Source organism: Jaculus jaculus, chromosome 6 (genome assembly GCF_020740685.1).
Source record: "Jaculus jaculus isolate mJacJac1 chromosome 6, mJacJac1.mat.Y.cur, whole genome shotgun sequence".
In the NCBI taxonomy this organism is placed as follows: domain Eukaryota; kingdom Metazoa; phylum Chordata; class Mammalia; order Rodentia; family Dipodidae; genus Jaculus; species Jaculus jaculus.
In genome coordinates, this window is record NC_059107.1 from 145296612 (window position 1) to 145323792 (window position 27181).

Consider the following 27181-nt stretch of genomic DNA (forward strand, 5'->3'; position numbering starts at 1 on the left):
TGCTCACATCTCCCTTTTGCAAAAGAGTGTAACTAGCTGAGTGTGAATAGAGAAGAAAATGTATTATCCTTGGAGGAGGGGAGAGAAAAGCCACATGGAAGACAATGGCTACAGGAAATAAGGTGCTAAAAGAAAGCATGATTAGGACATTTGGGAGATGAGGGGCTGCAAAATGTTTGTTTGGGGAAAATCTGGAATTTTGTAAGAGTGGGCTTTGGAAGCCAAGGTGAACTGAGCTACCAATGGTACGTAGGAAAATATTAAAAGAATTCTGTTTTGTTTCCCTAAATCCAATTGCAAAGCTCACGGACTGTTTTTGTTTTTTTTTTTTAAATAATATCTGAGTAACTTTCAATAATGATTGGTTTATAAAAAAGACAATAGAATCAGATGCTTTTAAATAGGAAAAAATATTTAACTCTATACCTTAAACTTGTACTAATCCTGTTATGTGATATCGACACTATCTACTCAGTAAAATAATTAGGTATTTAAAAATTTAAAAATTAGGTATTTAAATAAAAACTCAATATTATGAAATCACATTGTTACAAAAAGTTTCTTGGTATGGGAGTGTATTAAAGGATATTTATATACTCTGTGCCTTATAAGATATACTTGGATGCTTTGGTAAGAAAGTCTTCCTAACTACTGTGCATCATGGATTATAACTCACTGTTGGGTAACAGTGAGTAAGGTCAGTTTCTTCAACCTACTTTATTGCTCATGAATATATTATACAATTCATACATATTTTACACATTGTACAAATCCTTTGAGACTTTTTTATGATAATCTGTAAATTCTATAAGATATCTACACTATGTTATCTGGGTATTTTCATGTTTATTTGTTGCAATGACCTTCATGAATGGAAATACTATATACCAGTAGACTTTTTAAGGAATGACACATTACACCAACATTATCCAAAAGGACCAATTAATCAAACATGATTAATTTTTAATGTAATTACTAAAGAAAGATATACCATTTTATTATGACACTGTAGCCATACATTTTCAAAATATGCTTACTGAACAGTATATGTAAGATAATGATTCAGTTAGTTACATTTTTTTGAAGTCATTAGGAATGATATTCCTCTGCCACAAGTGAATTGAATAATAATAATTTCAAATAACAATCAGAATTAATTTAATAAAAATATGCTTTTGAATAAAACAGATACAATGAATGACCAATTATTATTTTTGGGTTTGAAGGAAGCATGAAAATTTAATTCAGTGTCTGGAAGTTTATTTATCACACACTTGGCCTATAAGTGTGATAAAAATACATGAAGCAAAATACATGATGTAATCCCAATTCTCATAGTTCATTAACTCTCTTAGTAAAAAGAGATCTGACACGATATTTGGGTCTTTTATGTAAACTGAATATAAGCTGCATATTTGGAAGGTTTGAATAGACATTTTAATGATACACAGACACAGATAAGAAAGGTGAATAGATAGCTTGAGGTTTCAGAGTCCCTCCTGCAGTGAGTTTAGCAGCAGGTACAAGATAAATATTCAAACAAAACCAGATTAAGAGATGAACAGAAGTGACTGATGAGTCGGGGAGCGGGGTCTGTGGGCAGCTTGGAAGGGTTTTAGAGTTCTACTTTCAATTCCTACTTTATAGCAGTGCATTTTGGCCAAAAGAAAATGAGTAATGCTTGCTTTTAGGCCTGGGTAACTTAAACAAAGGCAAATTCTAAGGACCCTGCAAGGTCATTTTTGAAGGTGAGTTAGTCTTTTTAAGTACGAGAAATGATTTTCATCTTAGCTTCTGCTTCAATGGGGCGGTGATAGTTACAGTTTTGTGTTCACTCTCTTTTTGTCAACAAAATTTTTTTCCCTTTAAAAATCCACTCCAGTGACAGTTGAAAAATGGGGAGAGAGGAGAACTATGTTCAAAATTAGTGTACTTATATGTTAACAGCGGACATGTGGAATGCACGTTTTTGAAGAGATTCTTTTAGCGTTTTCTTTTTGGCTTGGTCAGCCCTCTCTGAACGAGATACTAGAAGAACCAAACAAAAGAATTGGGAGGAATAAAGACAGTTTCAGAAATCTCCTGGGCCACTCTCTGTCTTATCTGTGAGTTTGTTTTCCTTAAGATACAAAACAAAGGATTAGACCAGCTATGACTTGGTTACTTGAATTGATACCTTTATCCTGTACATAAGCACTTAAAGCTTCAGTCTTTGTCTCCTTTTGTTAAAATAGAAATCACACAAAAAGATATCTATGTATCAATTTCTAATACCTAACAAGACAGTCTTGTAGAATATTAAAATAGCAATAAGCATATATGAATAATAGGATTAAACACTAGCATTGAAAACAAAACAAGAACAAAACATCAGTTAAAATATCCTTTAGTTTCCACTCCCACATGCCTCAGATCCTGGACTTTATGATCATTGCTGGGGAAGGGCATAAAGACTCACAATTCTTTCACTGTGTTTTAAGTAAATAATTCCATTGCATGAATCAATTTATCTTTTGAAAACATGTATCACAAAATCCATATGATTTGAATGGGAATGTTCTTTTTTATGAGGAGAGCCAAACAGGTTCTCCTCTAATAAATTAGGACAATCTTTTAAAAATGAAAATAGATAAAAAACCTTTTTAAATAGTCTGATTCAATAAGTGAAACATACATTTCTATCTAACCTATAGTGAGTTTGTGTGAGTTTAACTTATCATCTTTTATTCCAAAATTAAAAAAAGAGGACCAAGTCATTTTTTGAATATTAAGCCATCCATAAGGACTAAATAAAGTGAAAAATAAAAACAAAAGCCAAAAGAAAAAAACAAACATAAAATCCAAAAGTCTTCACAGATTGTTAGTCATCTTCTGTAACAATTTCTCATAAATTCTTCTTTCTTTATCAGTAGATAACCCTCATCTCATAAGGAAATTTTCCCAACATTTCCTAATGAGGTCAGTGATTGCTTTTCTGAGAGCTACTGCTCTTTGAGATGTGTGGGCAATGGGAAACTATCTTCTACAATTCAGAAAACAACAGTGAATAATACCACAGGAAGCTGTGGTAGAAATTGGTTTTGGTAGTAAGCAAAGCTATGCATGTTTTTCTCTGGGTTTTTATTTTCTCCATTTGCTGAATATTTGTTTTAGAGCAGTGCACACATACACACAAAAACCCACCCAATAAACAACATAATCCTCCTTTCAGTTCTGCATTTGCCTATATGATCTTTCCTGCACCCCCAATTTTTACTCCAAGCTCTTGATCAAAGATTCACATTAGGTGATCTATTGCTAACTTGTTGAGTTTGAGAACCAACAAAATAATGGAGCCTTGTAACTTAAAAAACAAAATCTGCCTTCTGCCCCCCAAGCCCCCAAACTTACAATTTGGTGAACAGTACTGTGAGTAATAAAAGGTTGAAAGGTGATGGTGGCTAGATCTAACGCTATCTTATTAAGCCATCTATCTATAGAATTGTTGTTTTCATACTTTAAAAAAATATGTCTATGCTTTCTTTTTTTCTTTCTTTTTTTTTTTTTTTTTTTTTTTAGTCAAGTACTTTCTTAAAGAAACAATAGCACCACATTGGCATAGCTGGCCAAACAATACATGGGAAAGCAAAAGATGCTACATCTTCCATGCCTAGCGTTCTCCCGAGTGCGTAACCTAGTCACAGGAAGCCTGGAGCCACAGAGCATGAAGTGGTTTCATCTGCACAAACACTGGCATTCCAAGGAGGGGAAGGATTGATTTTAAGTTGGATTATTTTTTAAAGAAGTGTTTTCTTCTTCATATTCCTTTGGACTTTTTAGGGCTAAGTGTGTGCATAATATGTGTGTGCACACATGCATGGAAGCACACGGGGGTGTAGGGTAGGTTTAGAGTAGTTTGTTTTTTTTAACCCTAGTAAAGTAAATTTTGATGAAGAGATGCATTAACCTGCCTCATGTTAAAATATTCAGATGATGAGTTATATTACTTGGGGAGGTAGGATCAAATTTGGGAATTAAATTGAGAATATATGCATGAGCCAAAGCACATTCCTCCCAATGCCATTGTTCTTTGGCAAATGTCTCAAGGTTGCCCCATTTCTTTCCTTCCTTCCTTCTTTCTTTCTTTCCTTTTTTTTTTTTTTTTTGATTTTTGGTTTTTCGAGGTAGGGTCTCACTTTAGCCCAGGCTGACCTGGAATTCACTCTGTAGTCTCAGGGTGGCCTTGAACTAATAGCAATCCTCCTACCGCTGCCTCCTGAGTGCTGGGATTAAAGGCGGGCACTACCACGCCTGGCTTTTTGGTTGCCCCAATTCTGGATACTAAGGAAATATAACTCCATAGCAAAGCTTATGAAGTTTTTTGAGTTGTGACATTTTAGGTCCTTTCCTCTATTTGGGATCATCCTGCTAGATTATGTAGTGATTAGCTGGTTTCCAGAGTTTACATAGGTTGATTTTGTAGTGTTCATTCATTTGAAAGTTAAAAGCCACAGACACTCTGAATTGCCATATCAACTGTCAGGTAATCCACAAATCTGTAGAAGACTGCCTATGGGTGTTGTGGGGAGTCAACAATTTTCAAAGGTTCACACTAGGACCAAGAAATAAAAATCAGAAGTGCCACACTGGGGAGAGGGTTGACATTTCATTCCAGCACACCTCTGGAAACAGGCAGAGGGCAAAACTTAACAACAATTCCTTTCCACCTCTCCATAGTATTCAGAGCATGTCCAAGGGGTACATCTAAGTAACTTGGGGCTCCACTGGACAGGGTCTTCTTTCTGCCTTTCCTGAGAGACCCAGAGCCAAGAAGTCTTTCTTTCTGAATCTTGAGGCAATTGAGTAGAAGGAATACTAAAGGTGTTCTTGTTTTTCACATACACGTTCCACAAACATTAGGGATATTTTATATATCATCATCAAAACTGCATACCTTTGCCCAAAATGTCCCAGGTAGATTAAGAAAAAGAATATTAGATAATTCGTTGCTTAAAGAGAGAAAAAATTAATCAGTAAACTGGGAACATTTTTGTAGATTTTTCTGGATATCAATGTTCAGTTGAGTGTTTAAGGTACATTTTTCTAAGTAGACAAGGGAGGAAACTTCAGGGTTGAAAGGAAATTTTTTTTGCCTCTCAAAAGAGCAACTCTAGCCAGCATATAAAACAAAAAGTAAATGATAAGAGTAAAGTTTTAAAAGAGATCAATCTGTGAGTTCTTCAAACGTGGACAGTTTCATTGATACGGATTTAGCTATTATAATGATATCCCACTATACTGTCAATGAGTTGTTTCCAGAATCCCTTATGTTCTCAACAAGTCAATGGATCTGATGTTACACCTCCCTGGCAACCCAAGGTAAAAATCTGAACTTTTTCTTCCTAATCCTCATACCACCCCTTTGAGGTAGGTAGATGACATATTGCCCCCCCATTTTGCAGATGAGGAAACTGAGGCACAGAGAGGTGAAGTGACTTGCCCAAGGTCACACAGTGGTGAGTCCATGGCATAGCTAGCAGTTTGTATCTTCAGTGAGAAGACAAAAGCGGGACTGTGAAAATGCCTACGCTTCTGCTTTACCCTGCTTTACCCACTCCAGGGCTTCCTGTCTGGACTCGCCAGTCAAGTTTGCATTGGTGGACTTTGTGTCTTGAGTTTCTCTTGGCAGGCATGCCTGTGCGGACTCAGCCTTCTTTCCCAAATCAGCAATGCTCTCAGTCCCCTTCCCCAGCTTTGGCCATCTTTGGCTCCAGGCTTTACCTTTTGTTTTGCTTTCACCTTTTACGGCTTTTTGACCAGACCTTTCATATAACAAACTACAAAATAGCACCATTGTACTAAAAAAAAAAAAAAAAAAAAAAAAGAGTTTTACATACTGTTTGATATATCCTGTATTATTGATATGCTAAATTTACATAGTGCTGTATATGGATAAAACAAAAAAGGTACTTATCAGGTTGCACAGGTTGCACACTAACTCATCATTGGAAGGAACGATGGAGAGTTTAAAGAGACATTGTATATTTCTAACACACCTAAAAATGATTGGCCTCAAAGTCACAACAATATGCATTCTATTTTTTTTTTGCAGCATGATGTGGAAAAATAAAGCTTTGTGTCTAAAATAAATGCATCCAACTTATATTTGGTACAAATGCCACAGATGGCATTATGTGGGTTAAAAATTGGTGGGCCATTTGTCTACCTTAACTTGCTATTGCTCTTGAGGAGGGCACATTTCACAGGTGCATATATTATGAGGTGGGAGAGAGTGATGGAGATAGACAGGGTTATTAGATTCTGTAAGACAAATAGCTTGTGTTACGTATAAAGAAGTGCAAATAAGAAAACAGTTCATAAACCACTTAGACAAGGTCGCTGAATGAATGGCTCCAGCAGCCCAGACCAGAGAGGAGTTTAGTGCAACTGGATCTATACAACACCCATGCATTTGTGGCTCTTAAGAGGCAGGGACTAAGATACATATATATATATTTTTCTCTATAGAACATTATTGATAAAGGATCAACAGCAATCTACCAACTCCAGGACCATTTTTTGTTTTTTCAAGGTGCGAAGCTTTAAACAATTACTCCTAAAGACCATGTTGGAATGTTTACTACTGTATTTCATTGGGGGAAAATGCCCATCTTTGAAACGTAATTGAACTTGTTATTATTAGTATTATTATTTTTGGTAGGTGTTCCAATGTTTAGCAAGTTAACTCGCAGAGCAAAGGATCCTGCGGTGACATGCCACGCTCCTTTCCTCCCTCAGAAGGCTCTTCCTACATCCTATAGTTCTTGTTTCCGGCACTCCCTCTACTTGCGTTCTTCAAATGTACTTCCTAGAAAGAAACCAGAAAAGTTACCATTAGCTGGATGGTGTTTCAGATGCCCACTGATTTCCTTCTTAAAATCTATTCATTTCCTTTTTAACATTTTAAGTGTGTATGGATACAGTATGGTAATTAAATGCATGCATTACTTTTTTTGATTATATACCTATACAATGTATAATGATCCCACCAGAGTAATTAGCATTTTCACCTCTAAAGACTCATCACTTCTTCATGTTGGTAACCTTCAAATTCTCTTGCAGTTCTTTGTGGAATCTATGTTACTAATTGTTGTAACTTATAGTCCCCTATTGCGCTGTACTGGACTAGTATTCTTTCTACATAACTATTCCCCCATAGTTGTATAATACTGGGTCCCAAACTTTTGTGTATTATGCTGTACCAATCCAGTCAAAAGAACTTTGGTCCTTGGTTTTCTGAGGAAGAAATACCTATGCAAGGACCCAACATTGACTAAACCTTAGGTTACTTCTGAGTGCCCCTGTGGTATGGATATCAGTGGTTTGTAATTACACAGAGATCAACTTCTATGCTTTTGCCTCTAACCCAGACACATTGACAGGGAGGAGGATCCTAAAAGCTGCCTCCTGCCTGTAGTACCTTTGCCCAATGAGCAAAAAGAAGGAGGAGGAGGAGGAGGAGAAGAAGAAGAAAAAAACCACTCCAGGGTTTTTCTTTGCTGTCTTATTACAATCTGTTCAGTATTAGTTTTTGTGAAAAGGAGATATTGTTTTGTTTTTTTCTTAATTTTTGTTCTTTTCTTCCTTCTGGGGAGGAGTAGACTTCAGAAGTAGAAGACTGGGAAGTTTGGTGAATCTCAGCATCAGGAACTAAGCTCAAATCCTCCCCTCTTCCACTTTCCAGTCATGTGAACTGGTGTAACTTTCAGTCTCTTGTCTCTGTTTCTTCACCCATAAAATATAACAATAATGCCTTATAAGGTTAAAGCTTAAGGAAGTAATTAACATAAAATCCCTTTACTAGGTCTGGGACATGGTAAACATGACTTGCATGTGAACGGTTATTATTTACTCATTTTCACCCTTATTGTTATGCCATCATTATTAAAAAGTAACCAAGTGCCTCCATCCACTACTCAATCAATGGACATGTTCCTGAAGGCATACTGAAGTTTGTTTAGAACAAAACCCTTGGAAGACTAGAGACTTGCTTGTTTGCTGTGATGGCTCCAGCATTTGGAACAGCGTCTGGGATGTTGCAAGCACTCAGTAAGTTATCTGCCAGATAAACTAAATGAGTGAATGAACATCTGGTACAATCTCATGATCTGGACAAGCAAGTCAGTACACTTTTCCTCTAGATACTATTTTAGTTTGGAATATGCTTCAATAGTAAAGTATCTATATACATATGGAGTTACGACGTAAAATCGAGGGGGATGTGGCGTGCATATGCATGCCCGGTGTGTGTGTGTCCAAACTGAGTTACCTCATAGGCAGAGAAACACACTAATATGAGTTTAACTTTTTTTTTTTTTTTCTGGTTAATGTGCCTACCAGCTTATAGAAATTAAAAAGGATGAGCCTGAAAAGCACAAATGAACACATTCAAGAATGACATGATAACAATGAAAAAGAAATCCTAGTAAGCTGTTGAATCCTCTGTTTTTCTCTCAAGATGAATTCATTGCAAACGCATCAAGAAAACATCCAGGTATCTCCAGTGCTCTGTTCTTTGAAAGCACGAGGGCTGTGCCTGAAGAATCCGAGTTTAGAGTCCGGTCCTACAGATAGTTATCTTTCGATGTCTTCTTTTTTTTCTCAGAGCAGAAGGCAACACAGTGCGAGGTTGAGCAGGAGGGGCCTCGGGTTATTTTCTTCTTGGTCTATCTCAGTATCACAGCAGAGGTCTGGGCTGAAAGTGACCCACCACCATGGCAAGGAACATCACTGATTCAAGTAGCATGGTTCCCATGAACACATGGAGGAGGAGGAAGAGAAGAGGAGGAGGAGGAGGAGGAGGAAGAGGAGGAAGAAAAGGAGGAAGAAGAGGAAGAAGAGGGCTTTCAAACCCAGCTGTGATGTTGTCTGCTTTGCATTTGGCTCTCTTCCCAGGCTCTCACATGTGACTTCTTTGTTGCAGACAATGACAGTGACGAAACAAAGGCACCAGGGATTTGGTCTCAGTCGCATCTGTTGCTTGCTTATTGTCAATTTAATTATGCTGGCTACTCTTGAGAATAGGCTGTGAGCAGAGGCCATTACAAGCAGCCATCCTCAGAGCTGGCACCCACCTTCTACGCACTTCTTGAAGGGTTATGAAACTGTCCCACATTCAGCCAAGCAAAAACTTTTCACTTCAGCAGCTTTTCCAAGACAAACAAACCAGCCGAAACTGCTTCTAGTATGCAACTAGACAGATTTTTGAAAGGAAAGCAGTAGTGAGGAACTATTATTTCCTATTGACACCAGAGAAGGTAAGATTAGTTTTTCAAATGTTGGTCTTCCAGCTCACTGGGACTGATAGGAGAAATCGGTCCTCCTGAAGGCAGAGTTAACCAACTCATTATGGAATAAGCAGGGGGAGGGATCAATTTGTAATAAGATGTTATTATGTATTATGCACATACATCCCGGAGAAGTCCTTCACTATCTCCCATTATCTCCCAAACTCTCCTCTGGGAAGTTATCCCCAGATTTTTTTTTTTTTTTTGATGAAGAAGGAGAGCAAAGATTAATCATGATGAACATAATAATAATCTTGCTCGCCCTTTGCTGAGACCTGACAGTTAACTGACTATTCTCACGGACTCCTCACTACTTGGTAAGGTGACAACACTTGCGTATATCTCATTTTCAAGTTGAGCCTTGCCATGGTTTAGAACTGTGCTTAGGGGTGCATAGTAACCAACTGATAACCCCACACTGGGTAAGCATGCTACCTATGGCTGGAGCATTTATTTTGTGCTGAGTTATTACATTGTTCATGTTCACTAATTTTCATAGTTCTCTTAAGGATGGGTACTAGTATTTTGACCATTTGACTTTTAAGGAATTGGAAACTTTGAAAAGGTTAAAAAAAAAAAAACACAATAAAAACCCTTCCCTAACTTCTTATAGTGAAGATGGGCTGATTTGCAATAGTCTCTTTTTAGTTTGGAGCTGAGCAGCTAGTTGCTTTGATATCCTACTGTTCCAACAGGTAGAACAACACCTGGTACCCCAGAATCCAACTTTCTTTCCAGTAGCAGCAGCTGATGTCATGAGCTGTCTACGAGCTCAGCTCGTTCAGAGAGCAAAGCAAATCCTGGTGGGGAGAGAATTCTAAGCTAAGAGGGTGAGTGTCCACCCTGACCGTGAGGGTCAGCTAAGCCCCATTTCTATGGTGAGTTTTAGGGTTCTGGAAACATAGTATTCAGTTAGCTAAAGCTAACTCCCTGGAAACCACAACTACTTTTTTTTTTTCTCCCTTCCTGCCTATCTCTGTGAGATCTTTGCCCAAGAGACAGAATGTCAAAAGAGGCTCTTCCAGTTTCAGGGAGGAAGCAGTGATATTTTCAATACTTTACATTTCCATCTCCACCCTTTTCACACAAGTAAGTATTGTAAGACATGAAATCTAAGAAAAGCCTGGCATCCCATAAAAAGTACTGGAGAAAGATTGCCCACCATAGAGCATGAGCAGCCTGTTGTACTACAAAAGTCCTAACTCAAAATGACCTTCCCTCCCTGAGAGCAGGACAAGGGACAAAAGAACAGTGGCGAGATGGCCCGGGCACCAACTCCTCACTTACGGAAAAAGATGAGCTGTTCTCTTTTCTGAGTTGGCCTAGGAACATGTGAGATTGTGGCGGTTGATTTTGATGTCTCAATATCTGCTTTGATACCGTTTTTTTTTTACTTCAGGGAATCCCAAGTTCAAATTCCAGGGGAGTTAGGTCAGCTCTGGGAGTCAAGATGAGTGAGTGCAATGATATGATCTGTCTGTGTTGGATGTGACCTCAAAACCAGAGGACGAAGTGCACCATTCCAGAGACCTGTTCTCCTGGGCGCGGGGCTCTCTCTTTAAATGGAAGGGCAAGTGTGGGCACACAGGACGCAATGCTACTTTGGTCAGCCTGGGGGCTTTTTTTTTTTTTTTTTGAACAACCCCATTCTACTTTTAATGTGGTGGGAATGTCCATTTGTTTTCTTCTGTATGACATTTTCCTTTGGTCATCTTGGATTGGCCCAGGCAGGCAACCTCCCATAAGCTGATGATCAAGTGCTATGAGGAGACCGAGACAGATCCATCCCTTGGAAACACATTCCTTTAGGGGCCGATTTAGCTCAAAGACTCCCTAAGTCCAATAGTTCACTTTCCATAGATCTGAAAGCAGACTCACACATTTCTTCCCAAGCTCCTCTCCCCATCTTTTTCTATTTGGGATAGGACCCACATTACTCTATGAGAGTTTCCCAGCCTTCCAAACTCTGTCTTATGTTCTTTCACATCTAATCAAATCCTTGCTCAATTGGCTCCCAGTCTCACCTTCTATTTCTCAGAGGACCTGGGCTTACATACTTGCCTTGGAGCCTAGCTCCTCAGCTCACCTCACCTCACCTCACAGGATTTGTGAGGCTTTAGAAAATCATCACCTCATTATTGCCTCAGTTTCTTCTTTTGTCACTTGAAAGAATGGAGTAAAAGCACTGGCCTCTTGTTGTTGATTGAATGTACCACTTCTTATGCAACAAGCCCATTGCCAATCTTCACTCTTAGTAACATCAATGTACTATGGCATATGTGCTGCCAGAGGACATTTTTAGGTCTCCTCTGACAGGTCTTAGAGTAAATTCTGCCTGTGTTTATCCTCCCACTGGAGGGAGCGCTCCCTGAAGACAGGTAGCATGTTTCCTTTGTCTCCGTATCCTTTCCAAATTCAAGCCTGGTATTCTGAGCAAAACAGCCCATAGGAAAATACTAGTTCTCATTTACATTGATTTCCATTTTCTGCAAGCCTGTTGGAATCAGGCTCAGGTCAACAGCCATCATTGCATGGCCATACACTTCCTGTTGTACTCTACACAAAGCAAAATATTACAGAACCTTCTTCTGGCTTAGGACTCACATGCACTAGGTCGCAACACACTAAATATCAACTAAGAAGCGCAACAGGGAGTGCAGGCCTGGTTAGCACACAGCTATCCATCTGGAGTTTGCAGGCTGATTCAATAGGTAATTCTAGTATTTACCACACAGGCTTATGGTGATTAAATGAAGTGATTCACTATAGTCCTTTCTACAGGGTTTGTGCCTACTAAATGTCAGCTATGATTATCTGTTTCTTTCTTTTCTTTTTATTTTCAACAGTTACTACTGCCAAAGCGCTTTCCATGCTAGGCTGCTATCCCCCTCCCCTTTTTGTTTTCTGGCCGAGTACAGGGGAAAAAGTATCTATCTACTGGATTTCCAGAGTTTCCTTAAAGTGCTAGGACAACATACTTAAAGTATTTTTCCTCCTCTCAGTGACTGGCATGTCATTAGGAGTCCTCAGTAGTCAGGGAGCTTATAGTCACCCCATCATTATTCTAAGGGTAGCCTGGTTTAGCCACTTCCTTACTTTTCAAATCAACTCCTGATTCTATTTCCAGTGTATATGCCTGGAATATCAGAAATCACTAGTAAAATAGTTTAAAAGTTACCTGACCAGAGGGGGGAAAAAAAAAAGAATAAGAAGCAATGCTGAAGACTACTTGCTGGTAAGAGGTATTTATGTTGGCTTTAATAGTCTAGAAGAATGTTGTAAAATCCTTCAGGGTTCAGTGTCGTTTTTAGACTGTGGAACTTATGGGCAGGTTGTTTCATTAGCTATTTGCATATAATAATAGACAACTTAAGCACACTGTCTTTTTTCCTGAAGGAGTTGTTTTGGGCAGTGCTGAAAAGTTCAAATGTGGCGTTTCAAAAAGCGAGCCATTAGCTAATTCTAGAGATTTTACTAATAATCTGTGCTAAAGATTTAGTGTATTGTTATGTGTGAACTGGGTTTGATTATTCTCTTTCCTTTACACTTTAGAAGGTCATTGTTTCATCTGTCACGTGAAATACGGTAGCGTCAAGCTAGTGTGTAAGGTAATTTATATTCCCATGTCCTTGAGAGACCTGAGGCCCTTAGGAGACTTTTGGTGTGACTTCAGTGCAATCGTGATGGGTTCACAGACCTAGTAGGGAAGGGTGTTACCCTCTTCCACTCGCGCTTTGTGTGTGTGACAAATCTGGGCAGAACACTCAAACTCTGTGTTCTGAATTTTCCTTCTCACTGAATTGAGAGGAAATTTGGAAGCTTGGAAGACTCCTGTGAACTTTTAGGATGAACAAAATAACACTATGACAAGCTGAAGTGATTTGCATCTGCTTGAGGTCGAAAGGAGCCTTCAGCATAGAAAAGTAAACACAGCGGATGCCAGCCAGTGTTTTTCCAAGGCATACCATGCTGCAAGAGCTGTTCATATGTGCGTACAGTTGTAAGAAGTCAGAATTGTTTTGTGCTGCCAAAAGCACCTCTACCTCCTCCCTTGTATTCTTTTGAAGAAGGAAATGAATCGGATTTGCAGAGGCAAGGCAGGGCATTTAGTAGTGACCGGGTCAACTAACCCTGAGAAGTGATGCCACACGTGTCTCCACTTACTGAAGTTCTTCACTTCTTCTTGTCCTGCAATGCTCTGCGAAGTAGTCAAGCAGGCCATGATGTCACCATTGTGTGTTCCCAAGTCTACAATTGTCAAATGATTAGGAATCTTTCCCAACCCTCAACCTGCCCTCATCTCACTCTTAATTATTTGTAATTTTTTTTGTCCTGCCATAATTGTTATCTACAGCTGTGAAAATATCTTGTCACAGATGGCAAGGCTGGTTGCTCTTTGATTGCTCAACCTATTGGTGTTGACCAGACAGAAAGCCCCATTTAAACATTTCTACATTTTATACAGATTTTTTTTTATATAAAAATGTTTGGCTAATGAAGTCTAGCTTAGAAATTTGGGCTATTCAGCCAGTTTAAGTTTTGATGTAAAATTTCTTGGTCTGTGGATGGGAATTTGGGGGATATTTTAACAAAGAAAAAGAGTTGTTATCATGCTTAGCCATTCATGTAAGTGGCAAGCATGTACGTGTGTGTATGTGTGTGTGTGTGTGTGTGTGGTGTTCATGCAGAGACCAGAGGTTGAAGTCAGGTGTCTTCCTCTATCACCCTCCACCTTACTTACTAAGACAGAGGCTCTCACTGAACTCAGAACTGACGTGTTTGGTTTGTCTAACTAGCCAGCTTGCTCTGGAATCCCCTATGTCTCTCAAGTGCTAGGGCTATAGGCTGCACCCCCACACCCTGCATTTCTGTGGGTTCTGGGGATCTGAGCTCAAGCTTGCTTGGCAAGCACTTGATCCACTGAGCCATGTCCCCAGATCCCATAGGTCTTCCTCTTCATCACTCACCTTCTTTGTGAGTTCTGATCACACTGGTGAGAGGAGCCAAGGTGGACAGCATAACCCATCCTTACCCCTTTTCTTTTGACCTAATGAGAACAAAAGTGCACATGCCAGGGTGAAGAGAGGCAGTTAGAGACTTATGACTCACAGAGGGAAAAGTGGGAGCAGAGGTGGGGGATAGTTGCTGCCCAGAATCCTATCTCTAACAAAAGCAGGAGCAGGTGATGGGAGGAGCGTTGGCCGGATGCATGGCCCCATCTTATGGGTGAAGAATTAGACTGGGAAGTCTCTCGAGGTGCAAATTGATTCTATAGAAAAATTGGTAGGATCTAAAGGAAAGGGCGGGGGTGGTTTGCAGACTTCCCAATAGATTAAATGGGGAATGGTTGAAGCCCTTGGGTCCTTAAATGATACAGTAACAGAACAATCAATCTCTTTCTATGGCTCCAAAAATGTTCCGTTTGTTTTCTGAGTAATATTTAGGAACCCAGGGTCTTTCAAAGGACAAGAGGAATTTACACTCACTTAAAGAAAAGGCAGGAACACTGCATTTACCCAGGAGTTTAGAAAGCCATTCATCCTTAACCCTACTGAGTACAACAATGCTATGTGAACACACGTGCATGTTCTCTCTCCCTCTCTCTTTCCTCTATCCCTGAACAATATTTGCTGTCATTAATTACAGATTCCAAATCACTACCAACTGACTTAAAATCAGTTGCAAGCACATTTTAGTAATCATTTTACTAACCAGCAAACTCCTACTTTTAAGATTTGCTGGCCAGCAATTACCAACCTTAATGTTTAATGAGATAGAGATGGGCATTTTCCAAAATGTTTCCAGTTCTTGCTACTCATCCAGTGGCCCATGGAAATTATAAGTGAGTGTCTGATATTGGGTGAACTTTCTTGGTGCCACGTAAAAGTACCAGGCATGGCTTCATAGACCTGTTATCTCATGCTTTTGGTTAGTTTCCAATCTCCAGGTCTGTCTTTGAGAGGGTAAATCCAAGTTTCTATTCCTAAGTTTTATATTTTGGTTGCTTGAATCAAAATGAGCTAGGCCTAAAGGCATTAAGAAGTCACTTTCAAGGACCCCAAATATGTGGACCTCGGGAGGGGGGTTCAGATTTCAATTAGGTGCCTGGAAAGGAGAACCTGATTTGTTTCTACATGCTTGTTCAGAGAAGAATCTGTGTTAAACTAGCATCACTCTTCTTTAAAAGTAGATTTGTGTTGCTTTGGTCAAAGGAATCAATAACATAGCTTTCCACCCAGAGGTAAGCATAAATATAAGGTGAAAGATTTTATAGTGGGTATTCTAAAACTCATAAAAGGGAATTAATTCTGCTAAAGCTTGCAGTCTCTGTCACTTCCAAAGACTTTTGCTTTGACTTCACACCATCAACATTGTGCTGGCTTAGTCAAGTCCATGTTGTCTATTAAGTACTGCAAACAATTCTATGCTTTTCTAGGGGCAAGCAAAGGGGATAGACCTTATCTTCCCCCATAGATGAGAATGGACCTGAGAATCTGCAAACTGTTACCTAAGAAAGTAACCTTGTTTCTCTTGTGGGTTGGAGTAGCCAGTGGATGCTGGAGAGAAGGGGAGTTATTCTTTGGAATAATATTTCTTTGCCTCTTTTTCAACCCTTACATCTTCACAGTACACACATTCGAAGCTGTGTGAGGTTTGTTTGTTTTTAAGAAATGTTTGAAGACTGAATGCTGTGCAAGGACCTGGACTGGCGGTCCCAGAAACTCAAGCGTCCGGAAGCTGTGTGAGCTCGGAAATATCCCACATTTCTATTTATTTTGGCACGTTCAGTTACAACTAGCAAGAGCTGGAGTTCAGGCTACAATTAAGTTTTTCCCAGGTACTGTGCAATGAAAGCACATACTACATTTGATTTTAACCACTTGAGGAAAATGGTGATCTTCTGAAAAGTTCATTGTATGACCCTGAAATAAATGTTCATGGTTCTTGATGTAAAAGACCCAGGCTACCATTTAGGTTGGAATTATTCATAGAATCAGGTGTTCTCTAAGTCAGAAGGGGCCTGGGGCCACTGAGTTCTTTTCTGTTAGATACTAAAGAGCTACTGCCACACCCTGAGAAATATTGGCAGGCGTGGGCATGACATTTGGTGATATGAGATTCATTTCTACTTCCATAGACCTCTTCTTTTTTTTTTTTTTTAAAAAAAAAGGGTTCTAATTTTCAGAAGTAAGCATAATAATTATCAGCTTATGTTTTGATAATGCTTATCACATACATGTGCCATGTTTGTGTATACACTCACGTGTTTACACACATATGTAATAATCTCAATAAGACCTTACAACAGTAAGGGATTCAGTGACTACCTACAGTTGACAGATGAGAAAACTGAGGCTAGGCGTACATGAGTGAGAGGATTTGCCTGAAGCTATACAGGTAGTAAGAGAGCCACAGTTTGAATTCAGACAACCTGGCTCTACCCCATGTTCTCTATGAGTGTATCACCCTGCTCCTCTATCTTAGAGGACTCCTCCTTGCCTAGTACAGAGGTTTTCTGTTATGGATGCTTAATAAAAAAAATTTCCAGCAATTTTATTTCAGATTCATGTGTCTATACATATCTTAATTTGTTTTTCACATAATCAATTGGCCTCAAGAGAAAGACTTGAAGCTGCAACATGGGGATTGTAAATATGGATTGATACTCGGATTACTTCAAGAAAACATTGAAGGGACTGATTAACATCCACCATAAAGTATTTTCACCAATTGCAACCCATTACATGAAGTCCTTGAGGGATTTTAGTTTAGGCTGGAGAAGGATACGAGAGAAACTCAGCAAATCTCCCCTGACATTCTTGACTTCCCCTGTACTAGCTTCTCCTGCCTGTGTAGGATATGGAGGAATCTTCATCTCAACAGTGCTCTTGTTTTTATGGTCACTCTACCATGGGTGTGTCTGCTTATGTCACTCACTTGTTCATCCATTCATCACCCACCCACATGTCTAATATTATATATCCCTGCCTATCAGTCCTACAATGCAGGCAGAAAGACAATGATTCTCTCTTTATCTTTTCAGCATTCCTATTATGCGGCAATCATGAATAAGCATTCTAGGGATTCCTTTAGAGCTGATAAAGACCCATTTCAAATATAGGTATAATTTAACCCCCAGTGTGGATGATGGGAACTTATTTTAACTAGAAAGTTCTATCACTTTGTTAAAGTTCTTCTTCAATAAAGTTTATGATTGGGTATACTCATAGTTTACCCAAATGATTCCACAGGACATAAATTCTGAATTCTTCTGCTGAACTGTGGGCCCTGGAGTGCCAACTGCTCTGTTAAGATGATGATGCAGTGGTGTTAATCTTGTCCCGAGGTTGGTCCCAAAGCCTGTGGTTGGTTGTAGCAGAATTTAGTGTCTATGAGTAAGATGACTGAAGATGCCTCTGATTTCAGCTTGGCTCTTGCTTGGTCTGGCAATCCAGGATCCACTTTGCAATCACCTCAGCAGAAGCTTGGTACCCACTGGGGTCTGGACATGCTTGTAATTAGGCTCTTTTCTCTTTTTTGAGTCCTGGACATTTCTGTTAAGTTCAAGTGATACTGGGTCTTCAGGAAGCTACAGAAAAAAGGTGATTGTGGAGTAGAAAACATAGCAGGACTGACATAACTTCCTCAAAGTACTTGGACTGTGTTTCACTCGTGGGTTTTATCCCGAAGTGCCATCGTATTCCTGGCAGAGGACTTCAGACTTCTACCTTCTCTTAGTGCTATAGTGCACACTTCAGTTAACAATTGAGACTTTGTGTTTTGCTCTCTGAAGATTCCTTGTACCAAGGAAGAGAAGTTGATCTCTGAGACCAGACTGAGTCCACACTGAGCTTTGCCTCACCTTTGAAGAGACATACCACCCTCGATCCTCCTCACAGCCTGCCTTCTGGCCAAAAGCTATCATAGGGGGATACCTCAGGTGTCCATTTCCTCCTCTCTTCTCTTCTACTTTTTAATTCTTTTATACTCGAACCCATAAATTGTTGTCTGCTGCCCAGAAGCAAAAAATTTGAGAATCCAAGTACATCTTCACCTGTGTCCAGATCTTAGTTTTTGAAATGAAGGTCTGAGTCAATTGACTTCCAAGTCTTCTTTCTACTCTAATATTTCATGGTCTTAGGGTGTTTCATGGAGCAGAAATTCAGGATTTCAAATGTAGAAATCTACTTGTGTATTTATGTGAGAAGAGTTGATGAGGTTGAGCATGAGATTCACAGATAGAAAGATGATAAATAGCTGAGAGAGCTAAAACAGTCCATGTTTTATAGGACATGTGTGTATGTATGTATACACACACACACACACACACACACGGCCAAAAGGTAGTAGCTGGACAACAGAAATCTTAATTATAGGTTGAATGGTATCCTCTGCCTCCCAATTCATATGCCTCAAAAATACACTGCATTTAGATATAAAGTCAGTCTACAGGTAATCAAATTAGAATGAGATTATCAGATCAGAATGAATTCCAATCCAGTATGACTAGTGTCCTTATACAAACAAAGTTAGGACTCAAACATATGCAGAGAGGGAAGATGACTCAGACACCGAGAGAAGGCTAAGACTCATCCTCCCAATTGCCCTCTGAAAGACTGTGTTCACACTTCCAGGCTCCACACCATTAGAAAAAAAATATCTTTGATTCAAACCACTCAGTCTGTAATCTGTGGTACTTTGTTATGGAAGCCATAGCAAACTAATACATTTTTTATATCTGAGTATCAAAGTACAAAAAAAGAAGTTCAGTCACCTCTCAAAGGTTACCTCACAGGTCTTTATGTAAATACTAGATGCTCTTTGATTAAACCCTGGACTTGACTAAGAAACACAGCCTCCAATGACATTTTAGGAAAGGATATCTGGGAACTTCTATGACACAATTCAGTCTTGCTGAGAATTTAGGGCTAATATTTAACTCTGAACATATATTGACACGGGCAATTCTTTAATGACAGATTGGTACAAAATTTAAAATGCATACAAAACACTTGATTTTTATCTGAATTCTTTTACTCTAATATTTTTTTGGAGGAAGGGATGGGTATGTCTTGTAGGCATCGTTAAATTTTTTTGTTCTTTTAAAAACATTCTTGCCACTTTCTTTGTGCTTGTTGAGGCATTACACTTTCCTTTCCCATTCTTTTCATTGTTTTTGAGCCACATTCCATCACAGATCATTTCTACTTCCACCACGTGCATTGTCTAGCTCTGTCAGGACTGCTATTCTTTGTTTCCTCTACCACACTTCCTTGCTTTTCTCAGCTGCTCTCTGCTCCTCTCCCATCCTTGCCTCTGTCTTATTAGTCCTTCTCTCATCCATTTTCCTTTTGGTCCTCTGTGTTCACAGTTCCTAGCTCCAGTTTCCCCCTTCTGCTCTTTCTTCTTTCCTCTGATCTGCTGACTTGCTTCTTCCCCCTCCTTCTGTGTCCCTCCTGGGTGTGTCTTTGGCCCACCTTTCCGTTTCCTCTGAGGCTTCATTCTCTTGTTTGTAGATGGGGGCTGGGACTGTAAACATCACAAAAATAATTGTGTTGAGAATAGGTGGTTCCCATGCTGTCCCTGAAGACAGAGTCTTTGTATCAGCCCAGAATGCCTGGGCTCCATAGAAAGCAGGAGAAAGCCTTGGTGCCAGAGAAGGTCTGTTAACTCAGACACAGACCTGACTTTCCAGAGCTTTGGACCTCAACTCTAACACCCACTTCCTCCCAAGTAGACCTGAAGAGGCACTGGGTCACTTGAGAAGATAAAGAAACAATATTCCTTTACCTTTCAGTCACACCCTCTGGCCATACTCTCTGATTCTCTGTGGCTACTGAGGATGCGTGCACTAGACCCCCAAAGTCCACTGTTGTCACCTGAGGTGACACCCTGTGGTGACATCTCCACTAAACCACATGGTCCTCCTTCCACCTCACTTGTGGTTTAGAGCCAGGAAGCATCAAGATGTCATTGCCAATTTTGGGTCTCTTATCTGTGCTTTTTATATCAAGTTATTTTTGGCATCAAAGATTAAAACCACCTATTGACATTTTTTTTTAAACAGTGTCCTCGAAGGGAGCTTTTTCTTTCCTCACTCATCTTCCTTCCTTCCTTCCTTTTTTTTTCCCCTTTGTCTTCTTGTTAGTTTTCCACATTTCTACTTAAGGACTCTAATTTTATTTAGGTCTTGATGTCCATTTGTTCATTCATTCACTAAACAAAAGTCTTGTCAAGTGGCTGACATAAGATGCCTCAGATGCTTTATGAGTTTCTGATGGCATATGTAAGTACCTCCGGGGTAGGTTTACAGTATGACTAGTAGGAGGAAGGATGCCTCCGAATTTTATTCATTTCTAGGCAGTCTTACAGTCAAACAAAGACTTTCATTTTAATTTTATCTCTTTAACTTATATTTGCCACTGATCATGAGTCACTCCCACTAGGTAGTCGTTTGTCTCTCTGTGCCATTATAGAGTCTCAGGACTTACAAGTTTTTTTTTTTTAATTTATTTATTTGAGAGCGACATACACAGAGAGAAAGACAGGTAGAGGGAGAGAGAGAGAATGGGCGCGCCAGGGCTTCCAGCCTCTGCAAACGAACTCCAGACGCGTGCGCCCCCTTGTGCATCTGGCTAACGTGGGACCTGGGGAACCGAGCCTCGAACCAGGGTCCTTAGGCTTCACAGGCAAGCGCTTAACCGCTAAGCCATCTCTCCAGCCCAACTTACAAGTTTTGTTATTAGTTATACTGGTCTAACAGGTGTGCGGTCCAAGCATGTGGAAAACGTTTTGGAATCTAAGCATCAACTGACTTAAAATTACAGCAACTTGCGTGACATTGATTTTCAGAGTTCCTATTTCACTGATAAAACCAAGGGTTACATAAGGTATATATTAATTGGCTATGGGGTCTCTGGGTGAACTCGAGTTCAAGTGTATTTAGTTCTTGTTTTCCACTGTCTTCCCAGTTGCCATACAGTGCAGAGCAGTGGAAGGGGGAGCTTGCAGGGGAGACCGAGTGAAAGGTTGGGTACGAAAGCCACCCTCTTGGCGGGAAGGGGGCATTTTGTCGTGCCATCCAGGAAGCAGGGCGGCATTTCTGCTTGGGGCCCCGCCATGCCCGTGGAAAAGAGCCCTGGACAATGACCGGAACCCACTCGGGCGGGCTTACCTTCTGAGTCTTGGGCACGTCAGTGTGGCGCTGGGCACGGACCGAACGGGCCGCCTTGGCAGGCTTGAGCGGGGCGCAGTACATCTCCAGCCTCCTGAGGTCACAGCTCCGGAAGCAGCACTCGTCCACGATGCCTGTCTGAGGTGCCCGGCGACTGCTGGAGCCGTAGCCTGTGGGCTTGTCTACACAAATCAGAGTGGCCTGGCGTTAGAAGACACTGGCTATGATCACCGTCTTCAAGGCAGCTTGGGAGGGCTGCCTTCTCCCTACGTGGAACCTACAGACTTCGAAATGTCACACTCTGCTTGAGGCTTGCCCAGCAACGCGTGAGCCTCAAGGATTCCTCTGGACCCCCGTGTGTGCCCTGCAGCCGCACCGCAATAGTTAGCCTGAACTCAGCCACCGCACACTTCCGTTTTCATCAATTCTATGTTGTTACTCAGTAATCGGTAGCCAAGGATCTTGCCTGTGTCCAATCCTATTCTTTTTTTTTAAAAAATTATTTTTATTGGGCTGGAGAGATGGCTTGGCGGTTAAGCGCTCGCCTGTGAAGCCTGAGGACCCGGGTTCGAGGCTCGGTTCCCCAGGACCCACGTTAGCCAGATGCACAAGGGGGCGCATGCTTCTGGAGTTTGTTTGCAGTGGCTGGAGGCCCTGGCCTGCCCATCCTTTCTCTCTCTCTCTTCCCTCTCTATCTGCCTCTTTCTCTCTCTCTCTGTCACTCTCAAATAAATAAATAAAAATGAACAAAAAAATTTTTTAAATTATTTTTATTTATTTTAAGAGAAAGAGAGAGAATTGGCACGCCACGGCCTCAGCCACTGAAATTGAATGCCAAATGTTTGCGCCACCAGATGGGCATCCGCAGCCTTGCACTTGCCTCACCTTTGTGCCTCTTGCTTATGTGGAGTCTAGAGAGTGGAGCATGGGTCCTTAGGCTTTTCAGGCAAGCTCCTTAACAGCTAAGCCATCTCTTCAGCCCCCAGTCCTGTTCTTTTATTATCTATGGTCTTGGTTGGGAGGCCTTCAGGAATGCTAGTCAACAGAAAATTATAGATCAAGATTCCTTAAAATTTTAATTTAAACTGAAATATAATAATGATACATATTTGTTGTATACACTTTGGTGTACAAATATATTGTGGAGTGATCAACTCAGCGCATTTAGGGTTATCCATCATCTCAAACATTTGGGCAAGAATGCTTTCTTCGATTCAGAGTGCTGGGAAAATTGAGTGTTCTTAATCTTTTTAGCAAATCTGTACAGTTTTTATAAATAGGACAGCTCAATTGTTCTTCTATTTAACTGCTTCTACTGTAAAACCAGATTGCATATGAAAGAGGTTTTAAGTCTGGAAAAGGATCCTTATTTTATTGATGTGAAAACTGAGACTTAGTGTTTGAATGACTTGCTCAAGGTCATTTACTCAGTCAGTGTTGGAATCAGGGTTGAAAACTCTGATCTACTTGCTTGCCAAGCTGAGTGGCCTCATGGAGCCCAGCAGATGTGGTGTGCAGCTCTGAATAGTAACTCTCTAAGTCTCAGCTCACTTGTTGAATGGGTTTAGTAACATCTTCCTCATCAGAACTAAGGATAAGTTGTAAGTGCATTGGATAAAATAATGTTGGAGAAGTGTCTAGTACAGTACTTGACACACAGTAGGTCTTAAGTAAATATAAGTTTGCTTCCTCTGAGTCCAGAGTCTTAATGAATCAATTAAAACCCAAGGTTACTAACTGACCACATCCAGAAGCTTTGACACTTAAGACTCAGATGAATACCAGTGGAAAAGGGACTTCACGCCAGTGAACCCAGGACAACTGCCAGACACAGACTGAATGAGCTCAATGCCTATTTTTTTGTGTAATTCTTATTGCCCAGAAGGAAGTCCATAAATCAAATCTCTTTTGATACTTGTTAATCATACCTCTTGACTTGCAAGTGGATTTTGTATACACTTTATTCTACATTGTGTTATTTTGGACCACACTATCGTTGGCTCTTAGAATTAAAAAGAAAGAGTAAGACCATGACATCAAAATAAAAGAGAGACTGGTTGAGAGGGGGAGAGGATATGATGGAGAGTGGAGTTTCAAAGGGGAAAGTGGGGGGAGAGAGGGCATTACCATGGGATATTTTTTATAATCATGGAAGTTGTTAATAATTAAAAAAAAACATTGAAAAGTAAACAAAAAAAGAGTGAGCTTGGTGTGGTGGCACACGCCTTTAATCCCAGCACTCGGGAGGCAGAGGTAGGAGGATCAGTAGGAGGATCGCCGAGAGTTCGAGGCCACCCTGAGACTATATAGTGAGTTACAGGTCAGCCTGGACTAGCGTGAGACCCTACCTCAAAAAACCAAAACCAAACCAAAACAAACAAACAAACAAACCCTAAGAGTAAAAGAAGCTTACATGGAACTGAATTGTCATTTTTTTTTCTTTTCTTTCTTTCTTTTTTTGGAGGTGGGGAGGTTTGAAGTAGGGTCTCACTCTAGCTCAGGCTGACCTGGTATTCACTCTACATTCTCAGGGTGGCCTTGAACTCACAGTGCTGGGATTAAAGGCATGCGCCACCATGCCTGGCTCTGTTGTTGGTGTTTGTGAAGTAGGATCTCACTGTAGCTCAGGCTCACCTGGAATTCATCCTCTAGCTCAGGCTGGCTTTGAACTCATGGGGATCTTCCTACCTCTCTCTTGAGTGCTGAATTAAAGGTTTACTGGGCATCATGCCCAGCTTTGAATTGTCAATTTTTTGTCTCCAATTTGTCAAACCATATCTTGCCTATCTACCAGTATATAAAATAGCCAAAGTGAGAAGCTGCATTGTCTTAGGCAAGGCTAGAAAGCCTGGACATTGGTCTGTTCTCAGCTTCCTTCCCTCCCTTGGTAGTTGGGCTGGCTGGATTATCTTCACTGATGTCCAGGCTTCAGGGAAGGGAATTTGTGAACAATTGATTAGTAAGAATCTAATTAATAATCTGACATATACATAATTTTACTTACTGATCCCAGAAATTAACTGAAGTCTCACGTGCGTGTAAAAATGACACTAGACTGAAAGATGGGGTTGTGAAAGTCAAAACCCTCAAGCCTCTTTTCCACTTCCTCATTGGAGGAGGTCTGGCCCATGGCAATGGCCTGCTACCAAACGAGTTTGGCTGCCTCACCATTGGAGAGGCCAACTGTTCATGGCATCCTCTAAGAACTCAAATGTTTTCCTGATGCTTGGCACAGGAGCCTGGTGGCTGCTTCCTCCCGTAAGGCAGGGTTATTGTCATTCCTAGGGCAGCTGGAGGTAGTAACGTGGAGAGGGTTCATTTGTGGTCTCTCTGGGCGGGATCTCCTGCTCTGTCTTGGTGGAAACCCTGTGGACTCCTCATCGTTATGGGCTTTGGGAAGGACCCTGCAGCTGGCCCCCATGGAGCCTCCGCATTGATTTTACCATTGTAAGGAAGACTAGTGCAGAACTACGCTGTGATTTCTTTTGCCAGCTGGGCCTTGGCAAGCCAAGACTCGCTGGTCCCCTGGGCAATGTAAACAATGTTTTTTGCTTTTTTTTTTAAATAATCTTTTCCTGGGACTATAAATTAGAGGAAAGATACAAATAGACTTACATGGTTCTTTGTAATCCACAAAGGATTTCTACATAGTTTTGCTAAATGGGTAGCCAGTCAAGGCTGGAGGATGCACTTGGGTTTTTCTTTAGGGGTAAGAAGAAAGGAGAAGGTAATTTTGCCTATTTTGCTATAACTATCTTGCTTGTCCCCTTAAGTAATGACTGCTCCTTGTAGAGTATGCATTTCTGTATTTAAAAACTATTGTATTTATTACTTATTTATTTCAGAGAGAGAGAGAGAGAGAGAGAGAGAGAGATAGAAAGAATGGTCACATCAGGGCCTCCAGCCACTGCAAATGAACTCCAGACATATGCACCACCTTATGCATCTGGCTCACGTGGGTACCAGGGAATATTACCTGGGTCCTTAGGCTTCACAGGCAAGAGCCTTAACTGCTAAGCCATCTCTCCATTTCTTAATGGGACATCATTGGGAGTTATCCATTGATTATGGGATAGTAATTTGATGTTCGTGGGTGGGATTATAGGAATGGTTCTAGAAACTTTTAAACTTGGCCATCTCAGAGACAACTGCCATTAGGATTCATACTTATGGGTTGAAAATGGAGAGCTTCTGGGAGTTCAGAATCTATTTAGTATTTATGTTTCAAGCACTTCTAACTTAATCCTCCTTCAGAGGTTCCTGCTTGCTCTAAGAGGAAGACACTAATCCTTATCTTGGGCTGGCAAACAGCATTTGTGTGCAGTGAATGTCTCTTCTTGGTGATTATCAAGATCCATGAGCCTCACCATGAGCCTGTTTCTAGGTGGTAGATTGTTGTCATCTATACAGAAGTCATCACCCTCATAGGAGAAAACAACAGCACCCACCTAGCGCCTGGTTTGCTATTTCTTTTAGAGGAGCTCAGACTTTAGCTCCCTCTGTGAAGGTAGCTGTTCCTTCATAGACAGATGAATTTTGGAGCATAGAGCTTTTGGGCTTTTCTATAATGTTCCATAAAGAAACTTGATCTTATGTCCATATCCATTTTTAAATATGCTACTGAAGTCATGGTATACATGATTTGGATTTTCCCATGAATACAACTGCCGGTTATCTCTAGGTGCAAGTCTGGAGGGTTGTTTTTCTTTGTCTATTCATAATGACTTCAGTGGAGCCATTGTATCCTATTCAGAAAATGTGAATATAACAAGTGTTTACCTATTGCTTTTTAAACTTAATTCATTGTTTCAAGTGTCCTATAGGCTCAAGTTTTGCATCTACATCAGGAAATTCAATAAACAATCATCTTCTCTGACCAAATGAGAGATCATAATTGGGGATCAGAGTTTTGTCTTTCATCTTCAAATGCCTCATTTTCCTTTATTTTTGTCCTGAGAATCATAATAAAGATATTTGCTGCTTATGTTATGATCCTCAACTCAGGCTATAACATATTTTAAAGGAATAAATATTTTAGAGGACCTCTAAATTACAGTTAATTTTAATCACTTGAGTATTTTTTTTAAATCAGATGTGATTTATTGGTACATTCTTGCTCTTTAGAATTCCTCATTGTGTATTCTGCTTTTATGTGCAGAATGAGAATTGGGAGGTGAGTGGGAAACAATATTAGCTTAGTATAAGAAAAATTTCTAAATAATTTTTAACTCAAGAATGCTAAAATGGACAGCTGTTTTTGAAATGCAGGAAGCAATTATGTTAAGGCTGTATAAACACCTATGAGAGATCCTAAGTGCAGACTCCTGTGTCAAATATAGTGGATTGCTTCCATGGTCTCTTCTATTCCAAGGATTCTACAAATAATCCAGGCTAAATATTCAGTGTAGTTGGGGACCACTTACATTGACTTTAAGACATAGGTTCAGATCTTTTCAAATTTAGGAGATAAATATTTGTTTTCTCTTCCTCATTTGAGTCCCACCAAAATTTTCACAATATACTTCATCATTCTTCCTCAGTGTAGGAACAGATGGCAGGTTACTTGGATCGTCCCTTTTACAATGAGATACAGTCTCAGTGTTCTGTTAGCTTGACATCAAAAATTTATATGTTTATATTTTCTTTTTGTCAGCAGTTTTAGTTTGGAGGTTTCCTAGTA

General features: G+C 40.2%; 1 protein-coding gene across 2 annotated transcripts in view; it reads right to left on the reverse strand.

Moving 5' to 3' along the window:
* Nucleotides 1-972: 972 nt before the first annotated feature.
* Nucleotides 973-27181, reverse strand: part of Igf1 (insulin like growth factor 1) — an 83510-nt gene continuing 57301 nt past the window's right edge. Inside the window, exons 3-5 of one of the 2 annotated variants that reach the window (XM_045151917.1) lie at nucleotides 21502-21683; nucleotides 19805-19856; nucleotides 973-6847 (exon numbers count right to left, since the gene is read on the reverse strand). In XM_045151917.1, the coding sequence (XP_045007852.1) occupies nucleotides 6822-6847; nucleotides 19805-19856; nucleotides 21502-21683 (260 nt within the window). In that variant the 3' untranslated portion in view covers nucleotides 973-6821. The remainder of the gene's footprint in view (nucleotides 6848-19804; nucleotides 19857-21501; nucleotides 21684-27181) is intronic. The other variant, XM_045151918.1, reaches the window with a different exon arrangement.